Here is a 16,463-nt window from a genome sequence, read left to right as displayed (position 1 = left end):
AGATATTTAAATGCTCAATTTATTATATTAGAGAATTTTACTAACTTTTAATGATATTAATCTAAAAGTAGTGTTTAATAATAATAATATTTATTATTTTTTAATTATAAATTTTATTTTATTTTACTTTTGAAACATTCTTAAAATTACAGTAATCAATTGTAATAATTCAATGCTTTATTTTAGGGTTATTTATATTTCCAACCTCATTCAGGAACAAATAATGAATTAATAAAAATAGATAAAGATACTTTAAAAGAAAAAGAACATATTGAATTAGATGGTAAGAAAATTTTAAGTGTCTTCTTTAATTCATATAAACTTTCTTGTGCATTTATGCATACAACTGTTTGTACCTGTATTTTCTCTGTTCTATAATTTACTTTTTTATCAATTTTTACTTGTGTGGAGTGGAAATGCGTCTTAGAATTTATAGTGTCTTATATGCATTTTTAGTCCAAAATGTTAATAATCATGAGCAGACCACACAATGCATTACATACTATAGCAGAAGTTTTTGGGCTGTATTGTTTACCTCTCACATTAATTCAAGAGAACTTTGCTGATAACAAATATTTAATTTAAACTTTTTATAACATTTAAAATGTCTTCAAGATTACATTATAATTTAGTATAAAAAAATAATAGTTATTGCATACAGATGCATAATAAAGTCCTTACATACTTACGAAACTGATGAATGTAGATACTTACAGCTATGAACATGATGTATATTTATAGTAAAGTGACTATGAGATGAGACTGCTTGCAGCACCCTAGCAGTAAAATTTGGAAGTTAGTGCTTTTATCTCAAAAATGATGCATGATATGGAAAAAAGTCAATTACAAAGTTGTAGAGCATGATCATTTAGTACATAAACAGTGTGAATAGAAAGCTTAATATGCTAGTGTTCATATGGGGAAATGTGTATTTCTCATGTGTGCATTCACGTGTTCTCATTTATTTCTTGTGTGCTTATTTATAACATGTGCATTTCTCATTTTCCTATGTCTTCAAGCTGCATTCATTGCTGTGTACCATACATTGTGCTATTTCACATCAGTGTATAAGGATTTTACTAAGCACCCTGTATATGGAAGAACAAGGAAATAGAGCCTTCAAACACTATTTATTTCATGGTTTTTGTATTTTTCTCCTAACATTTTTTACTTAACAAAAGTTAGTAGAATTAATTATTTAAATAAATTTTTTCTGCATGAGAAAAATACCTTAAAATTCAATTTCAAACTAATGGTCTAATTTGAACTAATGGTGTCTTAGAATTGGGAAAAATACAGTTATATGTATATAAGTATAAAAACATATACATTAACCATGTAAGTAAAAACAATTAAGTAATATCAAAAAATATTAAAATATAAAATATGGGACATTTTCCATATGATGCTTTTTGCTTTTAAATTAAAATTAACATTTTTCAATATACATATATATTAGTATTATTTAAAAATTTAGATTGCTAATAGTTAAGTTAAAATTTTTTAATCAGGATTTAAATTAATGACATTTTTTTTTATTTTTCTAGCAAGTGAATGGGGACCAAGTGCTTGTTTTACAGATGGAGAACATGTGGGAATTCTCACAGCTTCCAAAGATGTAATTATTTGTATTGATATATTAATATTTTACTTTTCTGTTATTAAATTCTTACTGTGCTGTATATATTTTAACATGAAGATATTTATAAAACTATAAAGTCTGAATGTATACAATAAAGTCTGATTGTTTTATAAGTTTTATCATTTTTGTGTAACATTACTTGTTAACTGATCCTCTGTGATGCTGTTTTTCAAGGCTGCCGAATTGGCAACATTTCCTCAATAAATCACACTTTTTAAGTGTTCCAAAAACCAAACATTACATGATTTAAGATGCAGGGAATAAGGTGGCCAGGCAGTAGGAAATGTAAAATTAATCATTCCATTATTTCTACCTTATATTAATAAGATAAAGCAGAGGGGAGTTGGAACCACTTCCAACCTTCCTTGGGTACATGGCATCCTTTGGAGAGTTGGAGTAAGCATTTAAGAGTTACACTACATCTGGGTTGGTCCACTGCCAGGACAGCTGTTTACCTATCCTTCTGGTCACCAGCATGTCTTTAGCTACAGGAGTACAACTTCTCACTTCACTAACTTTTGCATGAAGGCTGCAGCCCCCAGACCAGCATCAGCTATGCAAAACTTTTTAACTCTCTTGAGAAACTTTTGTCTTTACTGGATAGCAGGATTTTTACTCGGCTTGCTCTACCACAGGCTCATGAGTAAATGAATTCATCTGCTCTTTTAGTGTTCAAGCATTGTCCTCATGCCACAAAGGAGAATGTGGAAGTTGGTGAAGTATGTCTCAAGTTCTGCAGGATAAGTTTCTCAACTACAGCTGTCAGTTCTTGTGGTGACAGGATACCTGAATCCAGGAGATCCAGCATCTCCATGCCACAGAGGAGACTTCACCTGTGAGTACAGCAAGCAAGGGGTCATCTTGCTGCCAGCTAGAGTGGTGCTTGATCACAGGCAGAGAACTTGGCCATGCTGCCAAAGTGACAGGATACCATATTTCAGCAGCATTCATGTCAAGTGTGGTCCTGTGAGAGGCCCTGCTGGTGTGCTTTCATTCTTATTGGCAGAGCTACCAGCTTTCACCAGACAAGTCCAATTGACTACATTCCATTTATCATGTCCAGAGATGAGATTTCCATGGGAAATCTGTTTGTAGTAGCTACAGAAACCATTCTCTTCCTTCCAAACACTTTGGGGTTCACTGCAGGCCCCCACTGTGATTATGCCAACAAAAACAGCCCTTGTAACTAGATTATACACCTCTGTTTTGATTATGCAGTTCAATTGCACCTGCCTGAATGATGATAGGTTCCAGTTTGAGGAGATTATTGAAACTCTGATGGAGGCTGTATATTGGCACATGGCCGTGAGACTACAAATTTTGAAAGACCTGGTATACAGACCCAAGACCCATGATTTTCTGACACTTATGGAACATTAGACTTGCATTTGAAACTCCACCAACAGCGGAGGCCAAGGTGGATTTTTAGGCACTATAGTCTGCCACTTCTTACTGCTAGGCTCCCTGCCAACCAAGACCAATTCCCAACTCTAGGAGCACTCCATTATTAGGAAAATGTTGTAGAAAACTGCTATACAACAGTTTCTGATATGTGAAAGCACCATTTCTTACATGAAACTGGTTAATTCAAGATGCTATTACTGTTGGATATGACAAAAGTGTTGAGAATATTTTAGTATCAGACCATGTCACAGGCCCATTGGAACTAGCTTCTTTGAAAAAGAATGGTTGGAGGAAATATGTGTCTATGAATCTACACTGTTTTGTAGCTTTAAGTGAGTGAATGGAATCTGCTGGAAAACAGATTTCCATGCCCAAATGTAAAAATTGTAGATGTTTACTGTTCCAATGAGTGAAAATGTGACTTTTTGCTCCCAGGATCTTCCATGACCATGATATTCATTTCCATTTTGGTAAGGAATGTCACTGCAAAGGTTAGTTGAATAACAACAACAAGCAGCTGCTGGTTGTGGATGATCTTATTTAGATGATACACCAATTCACCAACTGTCCCATACTTCCACACTGTGCGATAGTATAAATCTAACTACTGTTGGAACTTGCATAATTATTCATTGACTATTCAACAACCTCTGTGATAATATTGTTAATGCTTTATGCAGTGAAAGGTTTGTGTCTTTGATCAGATTGACTCCCAGTTCATTCTCCTGTAAGAGTGTGAAGTTAATGGTCTTTGGTGTAAATTCTTACAATAGCCAAATGCTTGAAGTGCAACCATAGCATTGTTATTGTTTTCATAAAATAGCTTTGCAAGAAATGTTCATTCCAGTAAGGAGGTGGTCGTTTTAGCTGATAAGAATGATATTCAACAATTGTAATCACGTATATACCATAATTTTGCACATATAACTCATGGCAGCATATAACCTGCAAAAGTGTATATTCCGCAGAAAATTTCAAGAACAAAACTAAAAGCTTTATATAAAAACATTTAATTTAGATTTTCTTATCTTGTCTTTAATGATGTGGTGTATATTTACTAATTTTGTAAATGTAATACAAGAAAACAACATTTCATTTATTTTCTGATAAAATTAATTATAGAACAATTAAATTTTGATTTAATATCATAAAATAGACATTGATCTTTACCTTATTTTGAATTTTAACCTTAAAACTATAACATTTCATTAATGCGAATTAACTGATCATTATAAAATTAAATTCTTTTCAATTTGAATTTAAAAATTTCTGACTTAGATTTATGCTAATTGAATTTTTAACAATAAACAAGATTTCAGATAAACAAGTTGCCATTTGTTTGAAATTTTAATAATTTATCAAATTTAATTAATTCAAATTTATTTTAATATTTAGAAGAATTTATAGTAGATAACAGCTTTGCCTGTTTACAGAATAAAACTTTGCAAACCATTAAATTAGTCCAAATTTTAGTCCAACAGTCTTCAATGTAATTTAATTTTTGTTTCCTATTTATTTAGATTGAAATATTATAATAGTAATATAATTATTATTTTAAATTATAATAATAATTGATGAATTAAAATATATTATGAATAAATAAATAAAAACTAATGATTGATTATAATTTTATTCTAGGATAGTTTTATTGTTCGAACTTACAAAAGCTCAGTTTCTCCAATGCCTTGTATACATGAACTCACTTTAAAATTAGCACGGAAATGTTTAGATGTATTTGGCTCAGGGATTTTTGATGATGATACAACATTCCATACAATTAGTAAGTTATATTTACATCACTAAGAGTATAAATGATTATAATCAATTTACACTTTTGGATTTTATTTGGGCTATGTTATAACTAATTAATTAGCCATATTTTATATAACTTGATTAAAATCAGGCAGTATGATTGAGGCTGAGCATTAGTGAAGCCTCTTTTATGCAGCTTATAGAATTGAATTTGTTTTCAAAATTTGATTGGTCAATTTTGATTAAACTTTGTTGTTTTACATATTATGAGATGAGGAAATTAAAAATGTAATAAAAATCAGGGGTCTATGATCTTGTTTTTGAGATACAGTGGGGTCAATGTGACAGTGTCCAAGGATGCTAGCATGAGCATGTGCAGTTTAAGAAAGTTTGTTTATGGCAATGTCATTGCCATGGTAGTGGTAAGTAATCATTTTGCTCTAGGAATGGCCCAATACCACAAAAGTATTGATACCAGGTTCGGTTTTAAAGTAGTGATACTAGCCAGTATTGACATTGAGTTTTGAAACTTTAAATCTTGTTGGCTGTTGCTGTTCAGGTTGTGCCTTGCCTTCCAGTTGCTTTTACTGCTGAAAAGGTACTGTACTCATTACAATGAAGGCTGAGTGTGTCCCAGAGCAACAATTATTTTGTTGCTTACTCCAGAGAATCCTTGCTATCTGGTTCAGAAATAAGTGCATCAGTTTACATTCATATGATGTCTTATGTACACAAAAGAAGTTCAGATGTACAGGTACAGTCCTGCTAATGGGCTCTGTGGATACTACTATACATGAGATATAGGGGTGGATAAGAAATCATTGGTGAAGAGTCTTTACATTGAAAGCTATGTATTGTGTTCAAGTTTTACAAATGTCAGTGCAAACAAGTACTGCATAATGTTTGGCTAAATATTTATTTATAAGTAGTAATCAGTATTCTAAGCATAAATAGATTCTGGAAATGAAATTTGACGTAATACATTTATTGATTTTGGTCATTAATATTTTTTATATAAGTTTAACTTAACTGAAAATAGTGTAAAATCAGTATGTCAGTCAGTTCTTCCATTCCATTTTGATTTCTAATTAGAAACCAAAATGGAATTTTAAAAATCTGCTTTTGTCAGACCTTACTTGTCTGTGAAAAATATAATGATACCAGATCTGATACAAAAAGAAAGTATTGATAATGGTATCAGTATTGGACCAAAAGTATTAAATACAAAAAGTACTCAGTATCAAACAATACTGATACTGATACTCTATTGAAAGTATCAATACAGTGTCAGTATCGGGAGTATTGGGACATCCGTAGATAACCCCTTGAAACGTGGCCATCTAGGTACTAGCGTTATTGACTTGCTAGCAGTTCAACTCAATTCTTAGTTTGTGTTTGGAGAGAAAATGAACTGTATCTAATTAATAGTTTTATGTTGTGCTTTATTTATATATAATTAAATGATCATAATTTCAAGTTTTTAAATGAATTATATAGCTGTTGATGCATTTGCATATTATATTAAAATGTACAATTACAGTTTAGTAAATATTAATATTTATGATGCTTTTATATTAAAATTATAGATCTTTGTTCTGAAGATGAACCATTAAATGTGGCATGTGGTAAAGATTTTGCTATTGTTAAATCTTCATCTGGAAAAGTAAGTAATCTTTATTGTATAAAGTTATAAAATTCAAGCAGAGTAGTAAAATAATTAAGTTAATTAACAAATCAAAGACTAAACAATGCTAATTTCTTTATTGGATTATATTTAGGCAAGTAATAAATAAAAGGTTATAATGAATAATAATAATAGCCACTAATTTTATCAGCTATATCCTTATTCATTATTGGCTATGATAAATTAAAGATCTCAATTATTATTTTACCTCTTAATACAGTGAAATTTTAACAAATTTTTTATTTTTATATCCATTTTATAACAATTGAAAATAATGTTTTTTTTTGTTTATTTCAGATGTATTTTACAGGAAAATCCCAAAGTCTTGGTATTAAACAAGGGGGACCAGCATTAGGAAAATGGAATGAATTACCAATTACTAAGTCACCTAAAATTGTGCAATATTCTGTCGGACATGATGGACTTCATGCTCTTTTAGTTTCTGAAGAGGGTGCTGTATTTTTTGTAGGGCTTGCAAGAAGAGGAGAAGATGGTGATCAAAGTAAGCTATGTAATTAAATTGCCTTTTTTCAATAAATTATAATTGACTATAAATTATAATTATAATAAATTATAAAATAATAACTGCTTATTAAAGAGTGGTTACGTGTAAGGATTCAATTTAAACACTTTAGAATTGCCAAAAGAAGAATCAAACAGGGAAAAAATTTCAGAAAAAAGTAAAACAGTTGTTAAAATCCATTATTTATATTGTAATACATATTTGGATATTTTAGTCAAAATAAGATATTCAGAATGATCAATTAAAAGTCAACAAGTCAGCTAAGGTGAAACCAATAAATGAAAGATTGTTTAATATTAACATATTAATTTTGGGAGTTAATGAAAATTATAATTATATAGATAAAGGACTGCAAGTTGTTAACTGCATTTCAGTGAAAAATTATTAAGTTATTTGTCTAACTATAAAGTTATATATGTATTTCTCTACTTTTACTTTTCTGGCTGTTATAATGTAACATAGGAAAGTATTGTAATCATGTCAAATTTGATTTCCCTCGGTTTTTTGAAAATTTTGATGTTTTCAGAACTTATCCAAAAATGAAGAAATTCTCTCTCTCTGCATGTGTGTGTGTGTTAGTATCTATTTCATTTAATATCTCAGGATGGGATGAAGATTAAGAAAGAAAATTTGGCAAGGTAACTTGCCATAAACAGGAACAGGTGGAAAAGTAAACAGGCTGCACCAATATGCATATCCTTAAAGTAGGGAAGAAATAGTGGGTGAAATGATGTTAGGAGAAGGGTGGGTGGGAAGGAAGAAGGGTATGAGGGTGGGATCAAGTCTAGAAAGATGTAGAAGGATGTGGAAGTGAGACACATGAGCACCCTGTCAGGTACCATTTTTTAAGAGAGAGATATAAATTACAAAATTTCCTACATAGAGAAGAACAATTAAATGTAACTATTTACAATGAAGTGCACTTTTACAATTAATACCAGAAATAAATGGCCACCGCAGAAGTGGTGTTACAGAGAGGATACGGTGAGACAGTTATCTGCAGAGCCAAATGATGAATATCACTCCGTTCTGTTCTGTGAATGGTGATGGATCTTCTTAAAGTTGTCTATGGTTGAGATGAAGTTCAGAAACATTTTTCAGATCAGTCTATTCTCTAGAAGAAGAAATGGCTGGCATGGTCAGGGATGATTATTTTTAAGGACACTGGTCATCAGTTTGAGGTATTGTTCATCATACCTCTGGCAGTGGAAGAGGAGGTGCATAGGAGTTTTGCCTTTATGAGGACAGTGAGGGCATTTACCATTGCTGCTACCCGGGAACCTTCTCAGGAATGCATTAAAGTTCCTGTGCCTGGTGATAAGCTGAGTAAGGTGGAAGGTTGGTGTCAGGTGCCAGAGAGAGGAGGAGGTAACCTTCAGAAGAAACTGATGAGTGAGCTTACCAGTTTCACTAGTATCCCGCTCATCCTGCCACACCTTGGCAGTTTGTTGATTGAGATGTTTAGCGATCCAAGAGATAGGGATAGAGAGAGAGCCTTAGAGGTGAGCCTTTTGGGGGCCGCTCTTGCAAGTTGGTCTGTGCGGTTGTTCCACTTGTTATTCGAATGTCTTTTTATCCAATAGAAATTTATTGACAGTTTTTGTTGCAGTTTAACCAAGAGGGTGGTGATGTACTTGATGATTTTGAGGTTTAAATTCCTGTTACGGATCTGGTGAAGAGTCACCTTACTATCTGTGATGATGTTAATTCTCTTCCTTTTTAGCCAACTGATGTTAGTGCTAATATAGTCAAGGGCCTTGTAAAGGGCATAGGACTTGGCCTGATTTTTTGAGCAGTGGCTCACAAGCTTAAAGTGCATCTAATCAATAATTAATCTAATCTAATCAATAATAATCTATTAATAATTATGAGAATGCACATTAAGAAGGGATTTTGGAAATTCCATCCCCTGAGGGAAGATGAGGAGAGAGTTAGTTTTAGTCAGTATAAAGTGTAAATAATAAAAGAGGAAAGTAAATTGGCCCATATAGTATACATTTTGGCAATTAATAAATATTTTAATCATTTCCACTTTTCGGTAATCCAAAAACAATAAATTCAAAATAAACGAATTTGAACAAGAATTTGAATTTGTTTCAAATTCGAAATATTCAATTGGAAATATAAAGATCCAAACAAGTTTTTTTAGATTTTAGAATTTAAAATTAATCATTTTATTCAAGTAAGGTTATGATCAGGTAAGTTAATTCTCCATTATAATGAAAAATTTTCTGATTTTTATTTTATTTTATAGGTTATTTCATTTTGTTTTTAGGTTACTTAAATAAAAAATCTTTTTAAATACTAAAGATTTAGTCAGTTAAAATTCAATAATGATTAAAATCATCTTTTTCTATTAGATATCTGATAAATGGAATAGTGAAAACGAAATTTTTTATAAATTTGATTCTAATCTTATAATATAATTGGGATGGACTGATAATAATAATAATGATGGTGATATTATACACAGAGCCCAAATGGTTAAGAGTTGAAAATTGAAATCTAGTACACAGTTAGGGTACATCATGAGAATGTACACAAAAAAAAATGATTTTTGGAAATTTCTCCCACTGGGGAGATGGAGAGAGTTAATGATGTTGTCTTGAAGACATTTTAAACATAAAGTAGTTATGATTAAACACGTATAACTAACAAAGTCTGTTTGAAATATATAATTGAGTACTATTGCTGAAAATATCTATTATTAAATTGTGATATGCTATGCAATCTACCAGCAATGAATGCTGATAGCTATTTTAGATAGTGAATGTTGGATGCCATCAATTCTAACACACATCTCCATTTCAGATAACTAAAAATGATAAAAAATGTATGTGTTAATATCAAGGAAATACTGTATATGAATTCATTTGATGAAGTATTTTAGTTTTTTTGTTAGTTTAAACATTCTTTAAAATCAATAATTAATGTTAGTGTGTTTAGTTCTATATAATGAAACAAAAATTTTATATCATGTTGTAAAGGTGAAATTTAGACATTCGATTTTTTATAGAAACAATTGGAAAAAAATGTTCTAGAATGCTCTGTGTGAATATACAAATAGAGTAACCAAAGGGCATTTCGTCACGTATTTCATTGGAAATGCACACATTAGCAATGTCTGACAATAGGAAACTTTCAAAAGAACACATTCTCATGCTGTTGCTTTATCATTTGAAAAAGAACCACAACACAACAAAGGTTCACAATCTCATCTGCAATGCATTTTGTGAGATGCAGTGAATGGGCAGACACTATAATTGGTTCAAAAAATTCAAAAATACAGATTTTTCATTTCAAGATGCACTCCATTCAGGCAGCAATTTCACCATTGATGATGATGATCATGATGTTCACCAGTGAATTAGTACGACAACTTGAGTGTTCCAAGATAAAAAATAATTCATCCAAAAAGTTACAAAGTGCAACAGTGCCATGATAACACTTATAGGGCAAAGATGACCTTAGAGAAGGTGGCCAATCTGGCTCGAAGGTTTATCTCATCTACCTTACAGTTTAGACTTGGCACCAACTGACTACCATTTATTTTGGGCCCTGCAGAATCGTATTGTCAATATACGTTATAATAACAATACTGATGTGAGAATGATGCTTGAGACTTTCTTCAAAAAAAAACTCCAGTTGTTCTATGCTTACAGGATTGAAAGTTTGCAACAAAGATGGCAAAATATGATTCATATTGTTGGTGATTATCTAAGAGGATAAACTGTAATTGTTGTTGAGTTAATTGTCAATGAAGCTTTTTTGGAACTTCTAAATTTTACCTTTATAACCTGATAGAGTATATAATATATGGAATAGAATAAAATAGAGAACATATCTATAATATTGAAAAATTATATATATTTTTAGAATATATAAATATATGTACTTTATTTGAACAGATAAAGGACGTAGACAACCTAAACCTGTTAAACCAAAGAAAATGATAAAAATGGAAGGACATCATGTTGTCACTACAGCTTGTAATAATGGTACTAGTGCTTTAGTTACTCGTGATGGAGAACTTTATCTTTTTGGGAAAGATACTACTCACACAGATCACAGTACAGGTGAGAAAAATAAATGTTTTGGTTAAAAATGTTTGGATAAAAAAATATGGCAAGTCTGCATCAAATAAAATTTTTCTTGTTGTATGAGATTATATTGATTATTTTAATTTAACATGGAAAGCATACAAAGAATTTGTTTAAATGTATTAATTATTTTATGTGATTATTATGTTTTTTATCAAGTTAATTTTGCTGTAGCAGTTATTGATTAGAGATTATATATATATTAAAGTTTAATACTTTGAGTTACCATGTTTAACATATTGAAGTTATCAAACTGTTTAATTTGCTTTCTTAAAGGTTATAAATACGTTACATTAAATTGTAAATGCAGTATTTCGTTTATTATAAGAAAATTAAAAATATTACAAAATGAAAGTGTCATTTGTATATTTTAATGATTTAATCTCATCTGATTATTTCTTCTTTTGTTGAATTGACTGTTGTAAGTTATTTAACTGGCTTTTATCAGTAGAAATTTTTTCAAACGAATCTTCAATAGGGAAAAAGCATTTGAGTGAAGTTGAATGTGATCAGATTTAAATGGAAAGACGTGATATTTGATCTGAGTCCTAGATACAAATGAACCTCAAAATTTAATCTTTTATATAAAAAATATGATGTGAAAGTGTATAGGTTAGAAGTTGATGTTGAAGTTAGAATATACCTAAAAAACAGTAAAGATCTAATTTATTAGGTTAAAGTTTCTTTTGACAAGTAGTGAAAAATCTTTTATTTGTTTTATTAAATTTCATTTGTATATTTTTATTACTTTTAAAGAGGATAGTGTTTACATTTGAGACTGCCTAGGCTCCATCTCACTCCTCTCAGACCTTGAATGTGATAAGATTTTAATGTTATAAATTGTTGTTATATTTAGTGCTTATGTTATAGTATTTTATTATTTATTTTTTGACTTCAAAATAATATTTCAAAACATTTTTGTTTTAGGTTTAGTTACAGAACTAAAAGAAGTTGTCATTACTCAAGTGGCTTTAGGAAAAGCACACGTAGTTGCATTATCAAATAAAGGTCAAGTGTACACTTTTGGAATTAATCATAAAGGCCAGTGTGGTAGAGAATTTATGCATAATACAAATAAAGAAGGTATGTTCTTAATTCTTTTAATGTCTTTAAAATAATTAATAATACAGTCAAACCTCAGTTTTTGAACATCTCACTTTTTGAACAATTTGGTTCATGAACAGAATTTTGAACTCATAATTGCCCCAGTTGCCATATGATAACTTGATTGCCAAACAAGTTACTCGACAAGAGCTGGCCACAGATTAGACACACAGGCTTTCAATTCCCTATACTTCCTATGTTAAAGAAAGTCTACAGCCTGACCAATCAATGACAGGATTATTGATTCAGAAATTATGCTGGCTCCCCACTTACATGATCATGTTGCTTTTCGTAATGATTCATAGAGTGATGCAATCACTGTCTTAAGTGCCTTCACACTTCACATAAAATAGAAGTCAATTTGCAATAAAGTATGGAAATTTTTTAGATGGCAGAAAAACTTTCAATTTTAAATTTAAAAGTATAAATCTTTATTTTATTTTATTTTGTATTTAATTTTTTAATCTAATATTTGCTATTTTTTGCACCTTATCAAAATTTCCATACCATATCATATGTAGTGCTAAGGATGATGGGTAAAAATATGATGTCACTTACACTTGGAATTATGGATGCTGCATGCTGATTAGCTGTGATAGAATAGCCAGACAAAAATATACATTGTTTGAGTACTTTGGCGACAGAGTAGTGAAAGGCAGTTTTACTGTGCATGAGCAGTGACTAAGGCAATTGAATTGCTTCAAAATCATGCTAAGAGAGGAGCCAGCATTAGTGGCACAGAGATTGCCTTGTGCCATTAGATGTCAAGACATGAATCATCGATGACATTGTAATTTAAATTAGATTTCAGAGTGCATGCAGGATATGTAATATTTCTGTTTTTTGGTAGACACCACAGTTGAATCTAAATAAAATTAATTAATAAAAACTGTGTTAGTTGACATTCACATAATATAAATACCATCCAAGAATTCATGTTTAAACATGCTTAAGTTAAATTAAATAACAAGAATTTATTAATATAGTATTATATATTATAATATTAATATTTAATATTTATTACTATAATATTATATTGCATTTGTAGATATTTTTATGCATGAAATACAGTTAAAAAGAAAAAAAAAAAAAAAGGCTTTGTTTTGGAGGTTGGGAACAAATTAATCTATTTTATATTGTTTCTCATGGGTAAATTTATTTCGGTTTTACAACAAATCAGTTTTCAAACAACTTTTAGGAACAAGTTAAGTTTAAAAACTGAGGTTTGACTGTGTAAAAAGTTTTTAATAAAATAAGAGATAGTGCCACATATAATTTTAAATTTTCTTGCCAGGAAAGTTATGCAACTTGTTGCTAGATTTTTTTAGAAATTGCTACATTTTAAAATTAAAAAGTAATAATTAGTTATGAAAAAGTCTTTAAAGTGCAATTGTATAATTTTACATAGTTTTTGATATTTTATTCAATTAATTGTATTGTTTTCAGTTCAGCTGCCTGTTGCTATGGCTACAGCACCTGAAGAAGAAGGTGAAGATGAAGAATTAGAATCTGAAGATCCAGATTTTATTTGTCCTCCAGGAAAACACAGATGGAAACATGAACAGTGCATGGTTTGTACTGTATGTGGTGAATGCACTGGATATGGATCTAGTTGTATAGCAAGTGGAAGACCCGATAGAAATCCTGGATTGTAAGCATGTTATTAAATATTAAAATATTTAAATAATATATTCAATTTTAAAGGATTTTATAAGAATTTATTATTTTTATGCTCTAACATACTCATTTTCTTGTATTAAATATTAAATTAATTTAATAATAATTTAATAAAAATGAAAATTCAAACATATTTCTATACACAGGGTTCCTACGCACCTGGAAAGTCAGGGAAAATCAGGGAAAGTCAGGGATTTTCATTAGTTTTGGAAAAAGTCATAGAAAGTCAGGGAATTTGTCGAAAATTGTCAAAAAGTCGGGGAATTTATCGAAAACTGTCAAAAAGTCAGGGAATTTGTCTCCTTAACTGCCTTGTTGATTTCGTTTGCTGAATATGGCTGACTAAGCGTAGCCATCTGCAGGCGGCAAGAAGTAATGCAATCTTTAATAAGAAAATATACCAGAATCCGTTTTTAATCTGAAATGGCTCTTTTCATTGTTCTGAAGCCATATAATTTTACAGTTGTGGATTAATAACAGGATAAACTACTATTATGTAATAGTGTTTAATTTTTAATTTTAATAATTTAGCGATTATAAAAAGATGAATTTGTTAATTAGAATAAAAAATAACTAATTAAAAATTAGTTTACAAACTTTTAAAACTTGAAATCGTAATTTATTAGATTGTTCACTTCAAAATAGCTAGATAGATCAGTAAAAATCCGTGATGTAATTGTTTTTCACGTTTAAAACATTACTATACAACATAAAAAATTATAAATAGCTACCCGACATTTACAGTAAAATGCTGGCGCCGACTAGTAGTTTTTTACATTTGTTGTTACAACTTTCCTTGAAAAGAACTGTACTGCAAGCGTATTTTTCCTCCTCTCCCATTAATTTCCGCAACTTCGATACATAGTTTAATAATTAGTTTAACAGAAATGATGTTGGGTAACAAATATCCACTGATTTTGGCAAATTTAGGCATCATACTTGTAATAGATATACTGTAGTTATCGTTTTGAAAATCAACTAGGTAATCCGATAGTTTAACCAATGTTAACTTGCTTATAATTAATTATAAATTTAAAAAGCTGGTAAATTTTTAAAAAATGAATTAAATTACTAAAAAAATTAAAATAAATTTGATTATCTTTTGTGCGAAACAACAACAAAACAATTTTTATAGTTATGTTGCAAAAGAAAAAGATTTGTAGTTACGATTCTATGCGCTGAACTTCTATATTTTATTAACATATAATTGTAATTTTGTTTGATGTTTATTTCTGTACACTCAAACCTGTTTTTGTGCGGTATATGAAAATTTCAATCAAATTGGAACATAATTGACTTCTGTAAAATTTTTTAAAACTCTATTGGATGTTTTCTATGACATCAAGTTTTTTTCATTTTTTATTAAGTAAAATTTTTTTCCATTACCTTTTTTTCTGTCCCCTGGTATTTTAATAGCATAAAAATCAGAAATATTGTGTTAAATGTAGACTGCAGGTGTGAAATTTCACACCTTGTTAAATGAAAGAATAACACTTTCTGCAGCTATATTTATCAAATAAAAGTATTTTTTAATGATTACTTTTAACTTTTTATATAGCTTTTCTGTAAAACCACTTTTTGGGAGGGTGTTTATTTCGCGGGAATTATTTCCCGGCAAATTTTTTAAATGTTAGATTCGTATTTAAGTGGAAATAATTAATATAAAAAATAAACTTCTTAGAGGATTTTTCCCCCATTAGGGATTGCGGAAAAAGGCCCAAGGAGTTAAAAAAGCAATTCCTAGTTATTTCGTATGATTTTGAGTTATTTTCCACGTGAGACTTTTTTTTATGCGGTCCTCATTCACAGCATAAAAAAATACTTTTTGTGTTGTGAAAACTATTTTTTATAGCTACTCGTGAAGTTTCCTGCGTTTTTTTTTATTTTTAAATGCGTTTTCTTTTATGTGGCCCCTATCCACCGCACAAAAACAGGTTTGAGTGTATTTATTTTATTTTATTTAAATTCTATACATTTTAAGAATCCTAATTTTCGTAATACTATGACGTCATAGGAATACAAGTCTCACTAAAATAGAAAAACGTAAAAAAATTAAATTATTAGATGAAAAAAAAGGAATGAGTAAAAATTTTTTTATAGAAACTTGAGAAATAGTCAAGATAGTGCAGCTCTCAAGATTGATCATTTGGATTGGAGTTGAATTTTCCATTGTTTGAAAAGACAATTTTTAAGTACAGTACAGTACTATTTGTATATCAAAGAATACTGTTTGTTGATTGTATGCTATCTTGTATTTACTAGATTTACATACAAATAATATTGATAAATGATGATAAAATAAAAAGCTTATGTTTCATTTGTAAATTGCTTATTTTTTCATTACATTGAAGTTGTGGATTCTATCATACATTTTTCTACAGGATGTATGCATACTGTATTTTTTTAATGTGGCAGTCTTTGAAACATACAACTAGGCAAAAAGAGGGATAGATATACTCGATGTTCGCAGTAAATAAAATGCTGTTTTATTATGTTGATATTCCACACTGTAAGAAATGTGAGGGTCAGGGAATTTGGACAAAGTTGGTCAGGGAAAGTCAGGGAATTCAAAACAAA

At 29.9% G+C, this 16,463-nt stretch overlaps 1 protein-coding gene across 1 annotated transcript in view; it reads left to right on the top strand.

Moving 5' to 3' along the window:
• The window catches only part of LOC136986983 (E3 ubiquitin-protein ligase MYCBP2-like), a gene marked incomplete at its 3' end in the record, with an annotated part of 256,645 nt that overhangs the window by 43,583 nt on the left and 196,599 nt on the right, over positions 1-16,463 (top strand). Inside the window, 8 exon segments of the mRNA XM_067284616.1 lie at positions 187-283; positions 1,548-1,618; positions 4,685-4,826; positions 6,385-6,461; positions 6,780-6,984; positions 10,914-11,081; positions 12,033-12,188; positions 13,656-13,860. Of these exon segments, the coding sequence (XP_067140717.1) occupies positions 187-283; positions 1,548-1,618; positions 4,685-4,826; positions 6,385-6,461; positions 6,780-6,984; positions 10,914-11,081; positions 12,033-12,188; positions 13,656-13,860 (1,121 nt within the window).

Source organism: Centruroides vittatus, unplaced genomic scaffold (genome assembly GCF_030686945.1).
Source record: "Centruroides vittatus isolate TY-2023 unplaced genomic scaffold, ASM3068694v2 scaffold_1431, whole genome shotgun sequence".
Classification (NCBI taxonomy): domain Eukaryota; kingdom Metazoa; phylum Arthropoda; class Arachnida; order Scorpiones; family Buthidae; genus Centruroides; species Centruroides vittatus.
This window is presented reverse-complemented; position numbering and strand designations above follow the sequence as displayed.